At 34.2% G+C, this 15,258-nt stretch overlaps 4 protein-coding genes across 6 annotated transcripts in view; 2 read left to right on the top strand and 2 right to left on the bottom strand.

Annotated features, from left to right (window-relative positions):
* LOC109854072 (dynein regulatory complex subunit 7) overlaps positions 1-7,253 on the top strand; it is a 76,168-nt gene extending 68,915 nt beyond the window's left edge. For both annotated transcript variants that reach the window (XM_020426795.1, XM_020426794.1), the window contains 9 exons: positions 2,661-3,017; positions 3,115-3,529; positions 3,626-3,880; positions 3,960-4,116; positions 4,213-4,279; positions 5,411-5,623; positions 6,026-6,247; positions 6,520-6,750; positions 6,883-7,253. In XM_020426795.1, coding sequence (XP_020282384.1) covers positions 2,661-3,017; positions 3,115-3,529; positions 3,626-3,880; positions 3,960-4,116; positions 4,213-4,279; positions 5,411-5,623; positions 6,026-6,247; positions 6,520-6,750; positions 6,883-7,065 — 2,100 coding nt within the window. In that variant the 3' untranslated portion in view covers positions 7,066-7,253. The remainder of the gene's footprint in view (positions 1-2,660; positions 3,018-3,114; positions 3,530-3,625; positions 3,881-3,959; positions 4,117-4,212; positions 4,280-5,410; positions 5,624-6,025; positions 6,248-6,519; positions 6,751-6,882) is intronic.
* Position 7,254: 1 nt separating this feature from the next.
* LOC109854074 (putative FERM domain-containing protein FRMD8P1) lies at positions 7,255-9,650 on the bottom strand. 2 transcript variants are annotated; one of them, XM_020426796.1, is made up of 7 exons: positions 9,479-9,650; positions 9,197-9,362; positions 8,662-9,096; positions 8,011-8,474; positions 7,724-7,882; positions 7,377-7,536; positions 7,255-7,310 (listed from the first exon to the last, which is right to left on the bottom strand). In XM_020426796.1, exons 2-7 carry the CDS (start codon positions 9,297-9,299, stop codon positions 7,270-7,272), a joined length of 1,362 nt encoding a protein of 453 aa, XP_020282385.1. In that variant the 5' UTR covers positions 9,300-9,362; positions 9,479-9,650; the 3' UTR covers positions 7,255-7,269. The 2 variants fall into 2 exon arrangements, with proteins under 2 accessions (XP_020282385.1, XP_020282386.1); XM_020426797.1 differs by having other exon boundaries at positions 9,219-9,362.
* A 142-nt stretch (positions 9,651-9,792) lies between these two features.
* Positions 9,793-12,085, bottom strand: LOC109854075 (eukaryotic initiation factor 4A-III). The gene is made up of 5 exons (XM_020426799.1): positions 11,835-12,085; positions 11,258-11,593; positions 10,882-11,104; positions 10,537-10,791; positions 9,793-10,437 (listed from the first exon to the last, which is right to left on the bottom strand). The coding sequence occupies exons 1-5, from the start codon at positions 11,974-11,976 to the stop codon at positions 10,185-10,187; spliced, it is 1,209 nt and encodes a 402-aa protein (XP_020282388.1). The 5' UTR covers positions 11,977-12,085; the 3' UTR covers positions 9,793-10,184.
* Positions 12,086-12,505: 420 nt separating this feature from the next.
* Positions 12,506-14,516, top strand: LOC109854091 (mitotic checkpoint protein BUB3). The gene is made up of 5 exons (XM_020426854.1): positions 12,506-12,764; positions 12,964-13,159; positions 13,229-13,298; positions 13,393-13,703; positions 13,791-14,516. Exons 2-5 carry the CDS (start codon positions 12,965-12,967, stop codon positions 14,193-14,195), a joined length of 981 nt encoding a protein of 326 aa, XP_020282443.1. The 5' UTR covers positions 12,506-12,764; position 12,964; the 3' UTR covers positions 14,196-14,516.
* Positions 14,517-15,258: the final 742 nt, after the last annotated feature.

The following is a 15,258-nucleotide window of genomic DNA, read 5'->3' as shown; positions in this document are numbered from 1 at the left end:
GTGGTCAATCGTACGGTGGTCAATCGTACCGTGTCTAATCGTACGTGTCCAATATTACGTGTGCAATCGTACTGTGTCCAATTGTACCGTGGTCAAATGGACGTCACCCACTACGTGCCACTATAGTGGCTCTCCGCAAGATAGAGCCACTATAGTGGCTCTCATACGCAGTTACATTATTAGAATTGTATTATATTATGTTGTATTATTTGTAGAATTGTGTTATAATATGTTATATTGTTTTATTATATTATATTGCATAATGTTACTTCCTCTCATATTATAAATTAAAGAGCGCATACTAAGACGTTATAAATACCCTGGAATACTCTTTATTTATAAATACCCTTTGGAGAAAAATTTTTTTATCCGAAAACATTCAAGCAGCTTGGGTTCTCCGCCGCGATACTCTTGCTGACGATCGACGTCGCGTAGCGTGCAGTGATGTCGCGGCGCTCTGTTCAGCAGAAGTACCGCGGCGGAGAACCCGCCCGTAGCGAAAGGGTTAACGTACCACGTTTATGCTACATTTAAGTAAATTTTGCTTGTGCGTTGAATAAAGTTTAAAGTTACATACGAATCTAAGTTATTTATGAGCTTTTGAGGGCTGAGTCCCTTTGGATTGCGCCCCCCACCGAAAACTTGGAATTCCTGCTCCGCAAAACGAGCTCAAAATTCTTAACCTGGTGGGTTCAAAAGCTCATAAATAGCTCTTAATTCTGCAATAATTTTGAATTGATTCGGACAAGGTAGGGGGGCTAGGTCCTGAGGGATGTAGATTTTGCGGTGAGAAAAAGAAGGACAGCGTGCACATATTGTGTCGCTGCCTGTCTCTAGTTTTCAAAAGACTTAGATCCTTGGGCATTATGTTTTTGGAGCCTGAAAATCTGTGAAGCCTAGCAGTAAATACCAGGTCAAAAAAAATCAGACTGGTCAATAAATGACCAGCGGTAGTCGCAGAGAATCCTATAGATCTAGGTAACGCAGGGATTCATTTTTTTTTGTTAGATGTCCCTCCACTTTTAGTTTATTTATCTATCTTCTCTAACAATGCTCCATAGTTGATGTCACGTTTATCGGTAATCACGATATATATTACCCAGCAAACATTTTGGTTACAAAACCGTATCCATCTGTGTCCTCAGTAGGATATAGTTTGTTAACCATGTGTGTGAACATATGAAATGTCAAAATGCGACAAAAATGATAACAGAGTGTGCCACAAACAAAGCGAAGCCAAATTATCGCCAAAATGAAGCCAAAATCCGGAATAGATTTGGTCATTGTCTGTTGGCGCCAAATTGCAAACAGTCCGCACGTATAAGGTAAATGTCCCAATACTTAAACGTTTAAGAGAGCTGTTTAACTTATACAAATCATACTCGTATAATTTAACTTTTGTTGGTGAGTATTAGTATTTATTTAAAAAACCAGACTATATTTTCACTAAATAAAGCTTTAAAGAGCTGGTTTATAAAGAAAAACAAAGTAAATTAATAGAATTCTAACATACCTGCTATGGCCCAGTGCTTAAACAGGTTTTCTAACTTGTCCCAATACTTAAACTATCTCGTCCCAGTACTTAAACGCTATTATTAACACGATAATATAGAACAGAAAAAAAATTATTCATGCATTTTATTCCATGAAAAGTTATAGATTTATTACAAATCACTAAAAAATTTGAAGATTTTACAAAACTAGAGATTTTACAAAACTAGATTTTACTTAGAGTTTCATAACCTTTTGATAAGTTTATGAAAACAAGTCATCTACTTTATCATATAATATTTAAATATTTTAGTTAAGATATTATTATTTTATTACGTTTAGATAAAATGAAACCATGAAAACACAAAACTACTTACTGATTTGTTGCAAATTTATGTTTTGTCGCACAAATATCACTCAATACGTGTATGCAAGACTAACTACGCTATGATGAATCAAGTGTTTAACAACTCCGCTACCGGCAGATTCTCGTACCAGTACATAAACACGATAATTTAATTATTATAACTAAAAATTAAAGATAGAACAAAGTTTTTTTATCAATCTATAGTGAGTTTAAAAAATCTTTGCTGAACAAAAAGTTCATTTTGTGTATTTAATTATAACCTTAAGAAGAATATACTTTGTCTTACGCAAACCGCTAACGTAAGAGTTGAAAACGCAATAAATTTGCTACTACTCTCAAAAACTATTTTTTTCTTTATCACATCTACTGTTTAGAAAACTTTTATTACAATGTTTTAATAATAATACAATTAAAAATATTAATAAAACTTTTGATTATTGTAAATATCAGTAAAAAATAGTTTAATATAAATGAAAATTCGAGAGAGTGTTTAAGTACTGGGACACGTTTAATCACTGAGACATTTACCTTAGCATTTCTGCAAACAAGTTTCTGTTACCAAGGTACTGGTAATTTCCGCGCCGAAATGGTCAAAAACAGAAATTGTTTGCTGGATAGGACGGTTCAGGACCGTCTAGCAAAGAAAAAAGACAACGTTTCGTGTCACGTGTACTCGTTTTGTATTAATATGAATTTTAACTACACTAAGCTTTTCTTGTGAGAGAATTCCGTAAAGAAAACTTCCGCGAGTCATCATACGTGAGGGTTGTGAAACAAAAAGTAACTTGTAGTATTTTTTCAGCCAAGAAATTTGCGTTCACCGACATGGGTGCTACATTTTCAAAAAGGGAACAGCTTTGAGTATGCAACACTTTTGGTGAGCCTGCTTCTAGGACAAGGATATAACGCTTTCGTGGTAAGCGGATATGCGTCACGTGAACAAACATTGTGCGATATGACTAGAAAAACTTGTCCTTATCTGGTAAAACCTGAAGTAATACCGCCAAAGACAGAAGTATCAGATATCGTTAATAAATATTGTTTAAAATCACCGCCAGATTTTAGAAGTCAATTTCTCTTAGAATTGGAAGATCGCGAGAAGAAAAGAGTAGAAGCCGAATTGAAAAAGCAAAGAGAAGAAGAACAGAAACTGATCGATGTACGCACTAATAAAATATCTCTCTCTCTCATGCATCTTTAAGAAAATATTCGATTAATCTTCAATCATTGTTTCATAGACGACATTTTAATTTCAGGATTTTGAGCGTTTACCGCCAGACGAGTATTTTGGTCGTAGAATCCACGCTTGGGTGGTTATATTACCGGATGAAAGAAGCGCGCGAAATGAAGAAATCATTGAACCAATTTTTATCGAGCCTTCTTCCGGGCTCTCATACAGTCTCGACGACGACGAAACTCATTCGTTGTACCTTGGAGTGGAGAACATTTGGAACAATCAGAATTATTGGGTGAACATGCAACGTCGCGGACAGAATTGCAAGGACATCAATTGGGATTTGAGTAATGTCAAATGCTGGGAACACTTGTTTCCTGACGAACCATTTGTCATATCTAAAGATACGGAAGAGATCGAAGAGGATATTATTTTGCAAAATAAGCATTTGGACATGCCAACTTCGTATGTGAGTGAACTCCACATAACCAGTTTAGGTATAGGATATATAACAAAATATATTACTGAATCTAATTAAAGCAAGAGTTTTAAACTTTAGTTTTTTTTTTATTTATTTCACGTTGCTATTTCAGATTTTGAAAAGCGATATCCGCAAGGCGCTAAGACAATACTGTACAAAAAAGCCAAGGTGGAGTTATACGCGCCGTACACTCAAAATGGTCTAGTTCAGCGAGTGACTCTTTATGAAGATTATGATTATGCTATTTCTGTTGAAAGCCACGAGAAGTATTTACATAGAGATGATTGTCTTATTGAATCTAAGAAACATTTTGAATTGTGTAACATCATGGATCTCTTTGAGAAAGGTCGGGTGGATCAATGCAAGAGTAAGCGCAACTTGAAATATTCACGTGAACGTTTTTTATATCTTGCTTTATGTTAATTTCAAGAAATATCACACAATAGCACACGAATATCCCATGCATGACGATGATGGTTTATACAACAAAAGAGTAATAGAATTCTACAAAGGTGGAAGATTTGATGGATTATTGCGCATTGAAGTGGATCCACTCTATTTGACTCAATATTACGTGGATCGTGAGGATTTTCTTTACTATAGGTAAATTCGAGCAATCGATTGATTGAAAATTGGCTGGTGCAATTGTGATATAATTAATTTTATATACTTACGATATGTTTTGCACTGTTTTAACAGACATACTGAATTCTCAACGGAAAAAGGCAACCCAGCACTAGATGGCATTCATTTTCGACGTATTTCAGTAATACTATTTACCAGTCTTTCTTAATTACATGAAAGAGAAAATCATGTTTGCGATTAATTTCGTTTTATGTACCTTGAAGTAGTGTATTTTTTAAGTAGCCTTGAAAAATTTTTTCTCCATATTTTTCCGGAAGTCATCCCCACTAATTCAGTGCTCCCTCCTTAATTTTTGTAATCCGGGATAGAGAATTTCACAAAATAAAATTAAAAGAGGTGTCCCACCTTCTAGTTAGAAGCGGAGCTTTGTCAAGTATGACCCATGATGGAATTAGTAAGGTGAAGCATTGCGCATAATCAGAGATGCCAGATCGCGCCGGACAACATCGAGGGTATCGAAGCAGAGTACACTCACCGTCTTCGATGCTCTCGTACGCATACAAGCGAAAACAGCGTCCGGTTCTCGCTTATATGCGTACGAGAGCATCGAGGCGGTGGGGATACTCTCGATGCTGTCCGGCGCGATCTGGCATCTCTCTGCGCATAATGGAAAAGGTAGAGAAAAAAGAAGGGCGGCAACGAATATATTTCACCAACCAACCAAGTGTAAGCGGCTTTGCAAATCTGCCAATACCATATTGTTTTTTGCATTGCCGCTTTTTTCTGATTGGCTGGCTACTGCGCATTCATCGGAATGCTTAATCTTACTAATTCCACCATGGTATGACCAGCGTTGCCGTGGAACTTAGTAGAGAGGTAGAGAGGTACGACTCGCGTCGCGTATTCTTCTCACCAATCGTAAATTACCCCTTCTACCGCGTGACGTTACTACGCTGTGGCAAGTTCCACGGCAACGCTGGGTATGACCAATGTTGCACGACAGTAGTGGAGAGGGAACTTTACGAATAGCGTGGGGATTGATTCCACCAAATCAGTGCTAAGCAAAAGTGGAAGAACTTCTCCTCTAAATAAGGAGAAGCTAAAAATTGTGACAAATAAAAGAGAGAGAGCACTATTCCTAGAAGTGCTTCGCCGAGGCTTTGCGCGAATTGGTGGGAATGACTTTGCGGTGGGCGGTCGAGCCAATCAGAGATAACAGCCAGCCGACGATTCTCGAAACTTCCCTCAAAATTTTTCCTCTCGCGGAACAAAGGAGCGGAAAAATTTCGAGACGCTATTGTATTTCTTGCAGAAAATTGTTGAAAAATATTATAGAAACGAAACTATTCCGGCGTGCAAAGATGTAGCTGAACGCGAATTTACAATGATTGAAAATGAAGTACGTCTAAAATTTCATTATGATAAAGGCCGAAGCACCAGAGCCACTCGAACATTTATAAAACCATCGATAGGAGACAGAGGAGATCGTTTAATCTTCGATTCTTCAATGACCCACGGATACAATGTAGAACTTTGTTTCTTACATTATATACAGGGTGTCCCAGAATTGGTTTAACATCTCTCGTAGACAGATAGAAGGAATAAAACTGAGGTGAAAAGTCCTATACCATTTTGCTAGATTCGCAATAGTTACNGAGATTTTAATTAACAAAGATCCGCGAATAAGCGTGCATCGGGCTGTCTTACGCGCGTAAGATTGCCCGCCGCGCTTCGCGGGATCTTTATTAATTAAAATCTCAGTAACTATTGCGAATCTAGCAAAATGGTATAGGACTTTTCACCTCAGTTTTATTCCTTCTACCTGCCTACGAGAGATGTTAAACCAATTCTGGGACACCCTGTATATAAAAAAAAATTATTTCTTAATTAATATAAATTGTAATTTTTGTTTCTATTTTTCTTGCAGCCAGATCCGATTGCGCCATCAGAGAAATATCTCGATCTCTTTTATGATTTCGATAAACATCTGAAAGACGAGGACCATGTAATATCTTGCGTCAGAGATACTGAAACTGAAATTGCGGAGTATTTGAAAAGAAGAAAAGAAGAATGTATAAATTTGCAGTTCACCATTTCTTTATTCGATCCAAATCGTTCAAAAATCCAGGCAACAAATGAATTAAGACCGGTACCGTTTTGTTTAATTTATCTATATTTATATAGCCAACATATATAAAGAAAGATATAACTCGAAGGATTGTAAATTTTCTTTTCGTAATGTTATTTTACATTTCTAATTTTTTTTTTTATAATATATTTTTACCTTTTATCATCATTTTTTAAAAGAATCTGTGTTGTCTTTTAAATGCCTCTCTGAATTTTGTCCCGATTAAACTATATCAAAACCAATAGAATATATTATTTTTTTATTAATTAACTTTAACAATGATTTATCTTTAGAAAACTGCAATGGATACTGAGCTAGATGTTGCAAAAGAGATCAATCCAGTAGAACCGTATTTGGCACGAATAGGAAATCCAGATTACGTCAGCAAAGCTCAAGCGTATTTACTACGCAATGAATGTTTGAACGACTTCAAACAAATGTCTGTTAACAAAGCAAATCGTATTTTGCGTTTAATCGAAAAGCGTTCAGCAGAACTGAAAGAAAGTCAGGTCTTATTATTGCAAGTAAGAGAAATTTTTTGTTTGATATTATTACTCACTCTTTTTTTGTTATACTTATCTCGGTTTTACATACACATATATATATATGTATATATGTATATATCTTATATAATTATGATCAATATTTATGTGCAGTCCGAAGACTTACCAAAAACGGAGAAAGAAGAGATACTAGCTAAGATTAACCAAATAAGTTTTGATATAAACGTGTTAGAAACATATATGAATCGGCATAGAAATTTAGTACCACAAAGATATAAAAAATTGTTGGATCGTTTACGAGAAAGTTCACATCTCAAAGTGCTTTCAGTGCAATAAAAAAGAAATATTTGAAAAAAAATTTATGAAAATCTATAATAATTATAAAGAAATAAGAAACAAAAAGTACAAACACACGTATTAGGATGTATATTACAGGATAGAAAAGGTCTCTTTTTACGCCATAAAAATTAGAATTGTTTTATATTACCAAAGAGTGTATATTAATCACAAAAAGTACATCAGAAATATATCAGAATGCATTTATTGAAAAGACCAAGAACCCATTTGACCGATACAACGACCTGAAATGATGATTTTGAAAAATAAGTAAAGCAACATACCTTCTTTTTTGAATTTTGTTTCATTACCTTCATCGTCAAAAGTAGCCAGTGTAAATTTGCTGAGTTTATTTGTAAAATTTCCACTGGGAGAGACGAGAGGATCTTTGGCTGACTGATCGTCGCTGTTGATAAATTGACGACGATAGTCCTCGGCAAAGCCAGATATCAAAGTATCCATCATTGGCGCCTGAAACATCAGAGTTTCTGCTGTATAATATGTTTCTCTGTGCCGCTACAAAAGTGACCAGTATAATCGGGCTATATAATATTTTATTATAATAAAAATAATAGTCTATATTTAATAATAATAATAATAATAACTTTATATTTAAAAGTAATATTCTATTACTAATAGAATATTCTCAAAACTTTACCTGTCTCGAAAACACTTGTAAGATTTTATAGACTCGCGTTCCGTTTTCTCGTACGGGAAATTGTAAAAACAAACAAGGCAAACAGTCCAAATTGTTTTCATCCGAGGGTTTCGCCATTTCCCAACTCAACTCCGAATATTTTAGTCCTAATAATAAGCTCTGCGCAAATATATATATTTTCAAATGTTACTATTTTATTAAAATGTTTTGTTTTTTTTTATTCATGTGTGTGTAAAATTATTGCGTTATAAAAATAAAACATTTTTATTCGATTATATCACACTTACGCATTGTACGTCATCAACTATATACACTCCCGATGTATTAATCGCTATGAGAACTTGCATATCGCGATTGGTGATCCACGAAGCAAGGCCTCTGACGGGTCGTTCAATTTGTCCTTGAAAAAAAGCCGCGCCATAACACGGTAAATTCCAACAGAATTCGAGGTACTTCCTCATTAGCTTCCTCGGAATCACATTAACGGTACCGTTGTGAGTGCCACTTGGTATTCGTTTATATTGTTCCAGAAGATGCGCCTCGGGCGCTTCTTTGCCACCTATTAATCCTAATCCCAGTCCCAAACCAAATAAGAGACTGGGAGAGGCGTAATGACGTGGTAAGAATCGGCCGCGGTGTCTTCGGAAAAAAGCTAAAGTGTGATTTTGCGCGTTATAAGGTCCAAGTTCGATTCGGGCCTGCATAGCTCCCAAACTGGTGTAACGCCCAGGACCGTCACATGCATATCGTCCTGGAAAATAAATTTATATGATAGAACAATATTCATTTCACAGAATAATAAATTATAGAAAAAAGTGTTGTGTTTCTTTTAACACACGCGCACACATATACAAAATATTTTCATATAATAAAGTTTTTAGATTTTATATATATAAAGTAATCAATTTTTCTCTCTCTCTTATATCAAAACTACTTGCCTTGTAGAACATTGTGTTTGGCCTCCGCATAGAGCAACTCGAGTACTTTGATATCCTTGATTTGCTCCTCCTCTGTCCTAGACAGAAATATGTTTCTGCGAAAATATAATAAAGGTTCTTCATCATCGGAATATTCTGTGTAAGAACTATATTTATTCACAAGATAACTCCACTTAGCAGCCAATTCTATGGGTTTGTGTGTTGGACGTAATTGAACTTCTAATTGTGACGAACACATCCACAGAGCAAAAACTGGCACGGTAGTCGTTAAAGCAATTCTTGACAATCCTTCTTCCGATTGCACTATAGTAAGAATTTGCTGTGCTGTCGCGTTTTGTTCGACTTCCATCAGAAATATCCCTGTCATTAAATTTACAACTATGCGTACCGTAGGTCTACCTGTATTCGAGTACTGATTTGCCATTGTTTTATTCACTAGAAGTGAAAAAAAAAAAGAGATGGAATTTATGAAAATATTAATATATATATATATATATATAATTTTTTTTTTATATAAAACGTAAGAAAATTATACAGATAAATATAATAAAAAATACAGGTAGATGAATGTCCTCCTTCTGTCTTGTAATCATTTGCATAGCGACGCAGTGGCTGTCCTCTTTGAAGCGAGCAATCATTTTGCTGCTCCATTTTATTGAGTATTTCTCGTAATATATGTTACTTAATTATACACATAAAACCTATTAATAAACAAAAATAAACAAACTGAAATTATATGTCTGCACACATACATGTAACATGTTTTATACTGAAATTATATGTACTTATTTCTTCACATTGATAATATACTATTTACCTCATTGAGACTCAGAAAAACATTATCGATGAGGTCGTATAATTTTCAACGCAATTCTTACGATTTTCCAGTTCTGTTTCATTTTCGAGGTGAGTTTCTGTTATACTAAACTCTACAGCGCCGCTTTCTCAAACTGTTGCAGCAGTTATTGATTTTTCTGATATATATGTAATGCTATAGTATACTATATATTGCTCGTGCTTGCTTTTCCGCGCAATATTAGGAGCAATATTTATACAAATAAGAAGTGTTTTTTACATTCTTGCCAAAATACTTTATTTTTTTTACACAGTATCCTAAAAATAAGATAACAGTCCACAAGTGCAAAACAGATTATTTCGATTTTAAAAACATAAACTTTTTTTGTGGAAGTGAAATATTAATATACTGCATTATACGTAGTATAGTTTTGTACACTGTTTTCTTACACTGTTTTTGAATAGTCTCGTTATTGTTACATAAATTAGCATAGAAAAAAATTTCGAAGCTAAATGCTTCTTAATTACTTCGACAAGAATAACGTACTATAAATAACTAAAGAGCTATACGACAGTGTTTTTTTGAATAAATGTTTAAAATCGTCTTGTAATATTTCTTGTAGAAAATTATTTGCTGTTTTTGTCATGAGAAATTCATTAGACGATGTGAGGGAGGGATTTGTGATACATATATTCGGTTTGATTATAAATCTCTTATATTATAAATCTTATATTAAATCGGCTACATTCATTGGCATTTCGTCTATCTGCGTCGAATAATACTGCTCGATATCTCGCAGAATTCTTATATCGTCAGTTTTCACAAAGTTTATCGATACACCTTTACGTCCAAAACGTCCAGATCGACCTATGCGATGAATGTACAATTCACGATTGTTAGGTAAATCGTAATTAATAACGAGCGACACTTGCTGAACGTCGATGCCTCTTGCCCACACGTCTGTTGTGATTAGCACGCGACTATAAGAACAAAACATACAATCAATACAAAATTATTCTCTGTGAGAATTTTGTCATATTTTACATTATTTTTTTTTAATTCTGAATTAAATCTCTCACCTTTGACCAGATCGAAACTCTTTCATTATGTTGTCTCGTTCTTTTTGCGGCATGTCGCCATGCATGCAGCATACTGTGAAATTGGCTTCTCGCATCTTTTCCGTCAACCAGTCTACCTTACGTTTAGTATTGCAGAAGATAACTGCTTGTGTTATTGTCAATGTGTCATATAAATCGCAGAGTGTGTCAAATTTCCATTCCTCTCGTTCAACGGCAACAAAGAATTGTTTGATTCCTTCCAGTGTCAATTCATCACTACAAAGATATACGCATGTAAATTTTGTAAAATTAAATAAATACATATAATCTGGCAATATATTAGAGTTAAAAAGATCAAAGTGTTACCGTTTGACAAGAATGCGAATAGGATCGGTCATAAATTTACTGGTCATCTCAAGAATTTCATGCGGTAGAGTAGCCGAAACCAAAACAACTTGTGTTGCCGGTGGCAAATATCTGTACACATCGTAAATCTGTTCTTTGAAACCTTTATTCAACATTTCGTCTGACTCATCCAGTACTAGCATTTTTATAGCTCTAGTTCTAAGTACTCGTCTTTTAATCATATCTACAAAAAAATATATTTTACAAATTTTAAATAAATACTAAAACGATGCTTGTTAATAATTTTCATAAAATATACTCCCTTCAAAATTAAGATAAGAAACTTAAAAAAAAACTAATTTGAAAGTTACTTTAATAATCAAAGCAAAATACATACCAAACACTCTACCAGGTGTACCGGATACAACATGCTGACCATAATCTAACTTCCTGATGTCTTCTCCAAGATTTGTACCGCCAATGCAAGCGTGGCATTGAACATTCATAAAGTCGCCCAATGCGAGAATAACTTTTTGAATTTGTGTAGCAAGTTCTCTAGTTGGTGATAAAACCAAAACTTGAGTCTCTCGTACTTGTGTATCTAACGATTGCAATATTGCGATCGAAAAGGTAGCAGTTTTTCCTGTTCCAGATTGTGCTTGGGCTATAACATCTCGGCCCTTCATAATGGGCTTTATGGATCGTTGCTGAATAGCAGATGGTTTCTCAAAACCTACAAAAATAATCTCACATATATCAAAGTGAAACAAGATCTGATATTGAACTTTCATATATGATTAATTTACAAGTTTTATAAGAAACAAATGTGTACATTCTTATTGGATCAAATATATGTGTGCGTGCAAAATAAATTAATTTAAGCGACCCGATTGTTAATTATTTCTTATCTACAAAGAAACAAATCCACAATGAGAAAATGAGGTTAGATCAAAGTCAAAACGTGATATCCGTACCATAGGCATAGATCCCGCGTAGCAATTCATCACGGAGACCCATGTTATCGAAAGTAGGAATAACTTCAACATCTTCACTGGTTTCAAACTCAACGTTTGACAAATCTTCTGTTTGCGTTACACGACGAGATTTATCTGCCATTTTACTTTTTTTTTTTTTAGTAAAACGTTAAATACAAATTATCACCGATCAACAACGCATGACTTTCGCGTCAACGATGCGACTACGTTGGCGTGCGTCAAACACACAGACATACACATACAAGTCATACAGTTTTATACTCTGTTCAATGAGAGAATATTCTCGAAGCAAACGAAAACCCGTCCGTTTCGCGCGTATCACCTATCAGAAAGCTTCCTCACTCCACAGCCATTGGTTGCCAGCTAGTATCCCACGCGCAACGTTGGGTGCGTTCAGACAACTCAACGGTTGAAAGATCATCACTTATGATAGGACTATTCTTCAAAATCTGCAGCGGTTCCAAAAGTATGATCCAATCAGAAGTGATTATCCCTCAACCGTTGTGCAACTGTTGAGTTGTCTGAACGCACCCAATGATGCAACAGTGCCGATAGTGCTCTCCCCGAACGCAGCCTATGCGATTATTCGTTCAGCAGAACTCGGCGCTTTGTTGCTTAGTCATTAGCATATACTTTCATACTTTATTTAGATTTACAGGAAAAGGCCAATCGCAGACAATAAGCGCAAAGCAAGCTGAATTCTATTGGATGTGGTCACTGTTGTTCCCTTCCTCTGCCCTGATCTTCTTCTTTCTTCCACTTTTTAAAACATTTTTATTTAAAGACTCACTTCACCATCCACAACGAACTATCTCCCGCCTCGTAAATATATAAATTTATCGAAGTTATAGGTTATCTCGTGATTATCTTTAGCAAAAAATACAGACACATCTACAGTTTCAGTGTCAGGTAGTATTCAAAAATATTCACTCATTTTATTTCTTAACATAAAATTGTAACTTAAGATAAGTATAATTGATAAAACCTTTACGCTCTCAAGTGTTTAGGTTTATAGGTTAAAAAATTAACATTCACGCGCTATATTATGTGTCGTATGAAACTTTTATTTATTTTACACGAATAAATATTTCATTATTGTTTATCATAGAATGGAATCCAGAACTGAGTTCAAAATAAAATCACCGCCAACCGATGCAATTTCCGCAGTGGAATTTGGACCAAACTCTACACAATTTTTGTTAGTATCATCATGGGACAGTACAGTAAGATTGTACGATATTCACACGAATACAATGAGAGTGAAATATAATCATGACTTACCAGTACTGGATATTGCATTTCAAGTATGTAGAATTGTTTTCCTAATTTGTCTTTTTTTTAATATTATTTTCTGTCACAAAGTTTGTTTGTAGGATGCTGTTCATGCGTATAGCGGCGGTCTAGGAAATACTTTAAAGATGTATGATGTAAATAGCAACACTGGTATTGTTATATACATGACTTTTTTCCTTTTATATACATACATAGTTTTGCTTGTCATTTAAATTATGATTGTACAGAATAATTTAATTCACAGAGACAATAATGGGTACACATGACAAGCCAATCAGAAAGATAGAATATTGCACGGCTGTTAACGCAATACTAACCGGTGGTTGGGATGCTGCGGTAAAACTGTGGGATCCAAGAACACCTACTTGCGTTGGTAGTTATTTGCAACCAGATGTAGTTCTTGCTCTGTCTGTATGTGGTGACAAATTTGTGGTCGGTACCGCAAAACGAAAAGTTTGTATTTGGGATTTAAGGAACATGGCAGGCATGTTTCAAAGACGAGAAAGCAGTTTAAAGTATCAAACGCGCTGTATCAAAGGTTTTCCCAACGAGCAAGTATGTTTTTTCTACATTCTGTATAGTTTGTTTGCATTGCTTGTATATTGCTCTTTGTATATTAGTTTATGTTTCTATTGTGTTTAGGGATATGTATTGAGTAGCATAGAAGGTCGAGTTGCCGTCGAGTATTTAGATACAATGCCAGAAGCACAAAAGAAGAAATATGCATTTAAGTGTCACAGGATAAAAGAGAATAATGTCGAGCATATTTATCCTGTGAATGCTATTAGTTTTCATTCCACGTACAATACCTTTGCCACAGGTGGATCAGATGGTTATGTGAATATTTGGGACGGTTTTAACAAGAAACGTCTCTGTCAATTTCATCGGTACAATGCGGGTGTGGCTGCACTTAGTTTCAGTCATGACGGTTCGGTGTTAGCAATAGGTGTCTCGTATTTAAACGAGGCCGAAATTCCACCAGGCGGTAGCGACGAACAAGAAATTTATATAAGATACGTCAACGATCAGGAAACCAAGCCGAAGTAACAAGTTGTTTTAAAGAATACTGTGACAAAAAGACAAGTGGATTTCTTGCATATCTAAATATGTTTATTTGTATGTAAAAGAAGAGAGATGTCTGAAAAGAAAACTTCGTGAGTAAGAAATTGTAAATAAACACTCTGACTGAATTAATTTATACGTATTAACGTAAAAATTATATTTGTACGTGCTATATTAGGCTCAAAATATTTATGATTTCAATAAACTATACATTTTATACTAAAAAATTTTATGGAATATTTACTTCCGAAGCATATATAATATGATCTTAAAAGATTTATATAAAATGTTACAAAAATGTGTGTATGTGTGAATCTATATATAGATTAAAATAAAAACTAATTTTACTGTATATAAAATTTATATATTTGCTAATAAATTTCATTAACCAATTACAAGTATTACAAATAAGATATACAATACAATAAGAATAAACTAACTTTTTACAATATATGATGTTATATAATTGACAGTAATTTTGGACGTTTTTTCATAAGAAAAATCCAATTAGATAAATTATATATATACCAAGTAGTATAACAAGAGAGGAGAAATATTTATTAATAATTCTGTTCAAGTTGTATAAACAGCTTCAAAAAGAGGGAAGGTAACAGCTTTTCATTTGTATCGAACGAAGTTGATTTCTCTTTGCACGATACTTCACTTTATCTTCCTTCATTTAATTGCAATAAATTATAAAATTTTAACATAAATTTGATATAATATTTAAAAAATTTACACAAAATATTTGGAAAATATTCAAATTTAAAAGTTATATATATGTAATGCAAACAAAATATGTACGTTTTTATAACATTTGACAAGTTGTAATATGGATTCTTGTCTCTATTATATTGTCATTATAAATTGTGTGACATAAGTTTATACAGCAACGTGCTAGACGTGTTGCGAATGTTTCTAAGCTTTTATTGTCACTATCAATCGCACAATCACTCTAAAAAAAAAACAAAAAAAAACAAAAAAAAACAAAAAAAAACAAAATATTGCAGCGTGTCAGAAATTAATCGATTATTTTTATTATTATAAT

This window comes from Pseudomyrmex gracilis, unplaced genomic scaffold, assembly GCF_002006095.1.
Source record: "Pseudomyrmex gracilis isolate BER0280 unplaced genomic scaffold, ASM200609v1 scaffold_59, whole genome shotgun sequence".
In the NCBI taxonomy this organism is placed as follows: Eukaryota; Metazoa; Arthropoda; class Insecta; order Hymenoptera; family Formicidae; genus Pseudomyrmex; species Pseudomyrmex gracilis.
Note: the sequence above shows the minus strand (reverse complement) of the source record. Positions and strands in the feature narration are given on the sequence as shown.

What these genes read in the sequence shown, in the direction of transcription:
- LOC109854074 (XM_020426796.1), bottom strand. Translation starts at nt 9,299, where the DNA reads ATGATTGCTCGCTTCAAAGAGGACAGCCACTGCGTCGCTATGCAAATG. An exon ending in CAAACACAATGTTCTACAAG is followed by an intron (nt 8,475 to 8,661) that starts GCAAGTAGTTTT and finishes TTTATTTTCCAG; the next exon opens with GACGATATGCATGTGACGGT. An exon ending in TACAAGTGTTTTCGAGACAG is followed by an intron (nt 7,537 to 7,723) that starts GTAAAGTTTTGA and finishes CTGATGTTTCAG; the next exon opens with GCGCCAATGATGGATACTTT.
- LOC109854075 (XM_020426799.1), bottom strand. Translation starts at nt 11,976, where the DNA reads ATGGCAGATAAATCTCGTCGTGTAACGCAAACAGAAGATTTGTCAAAC. An exon ending in ACGCGGGATCTATGCCTATG is followed by an intron (nt 11,594 to 11,834) that starts GTACGGATATCA and finishes TTATTTTTGTAG; the next exon opens with GTTTTGAGAAACCATCTGCT. An exon ending in TACACCTGGTAGAGTGTTTG is followed by an intron (nt 11,105 to 11,257) that starts GTATGTATTTTG and finishes ATTTTTTTGTAG; the next exon opens with ATATGATTAAAAGACGAGTA.
- LOC109854091 (XM_020426854.1), top strand. Translation starts at nt 12,965, where the DNA reads ATGGAATCCAGAACTGAGTTCAAAATAAAATCACCGCCAACCGATGCA. An exon ending in TACTGGATATTGCATTTCAA is followed by an intron (nt 13,160 to 13,228) that starts GTATGTAGAATT and finishes GTTTGTTTGTAG; the next exon opens with GATGCTGTTCATGCGTATAG. An exon ending in TGATGTAAATAGCAACACTG is followed by an intron (nt 13,299 to 13,392) that starts GTATTGTTATAT and finishes TTTAATTCACAG; the next exon opens with AGACAATAATGGGTACACAT.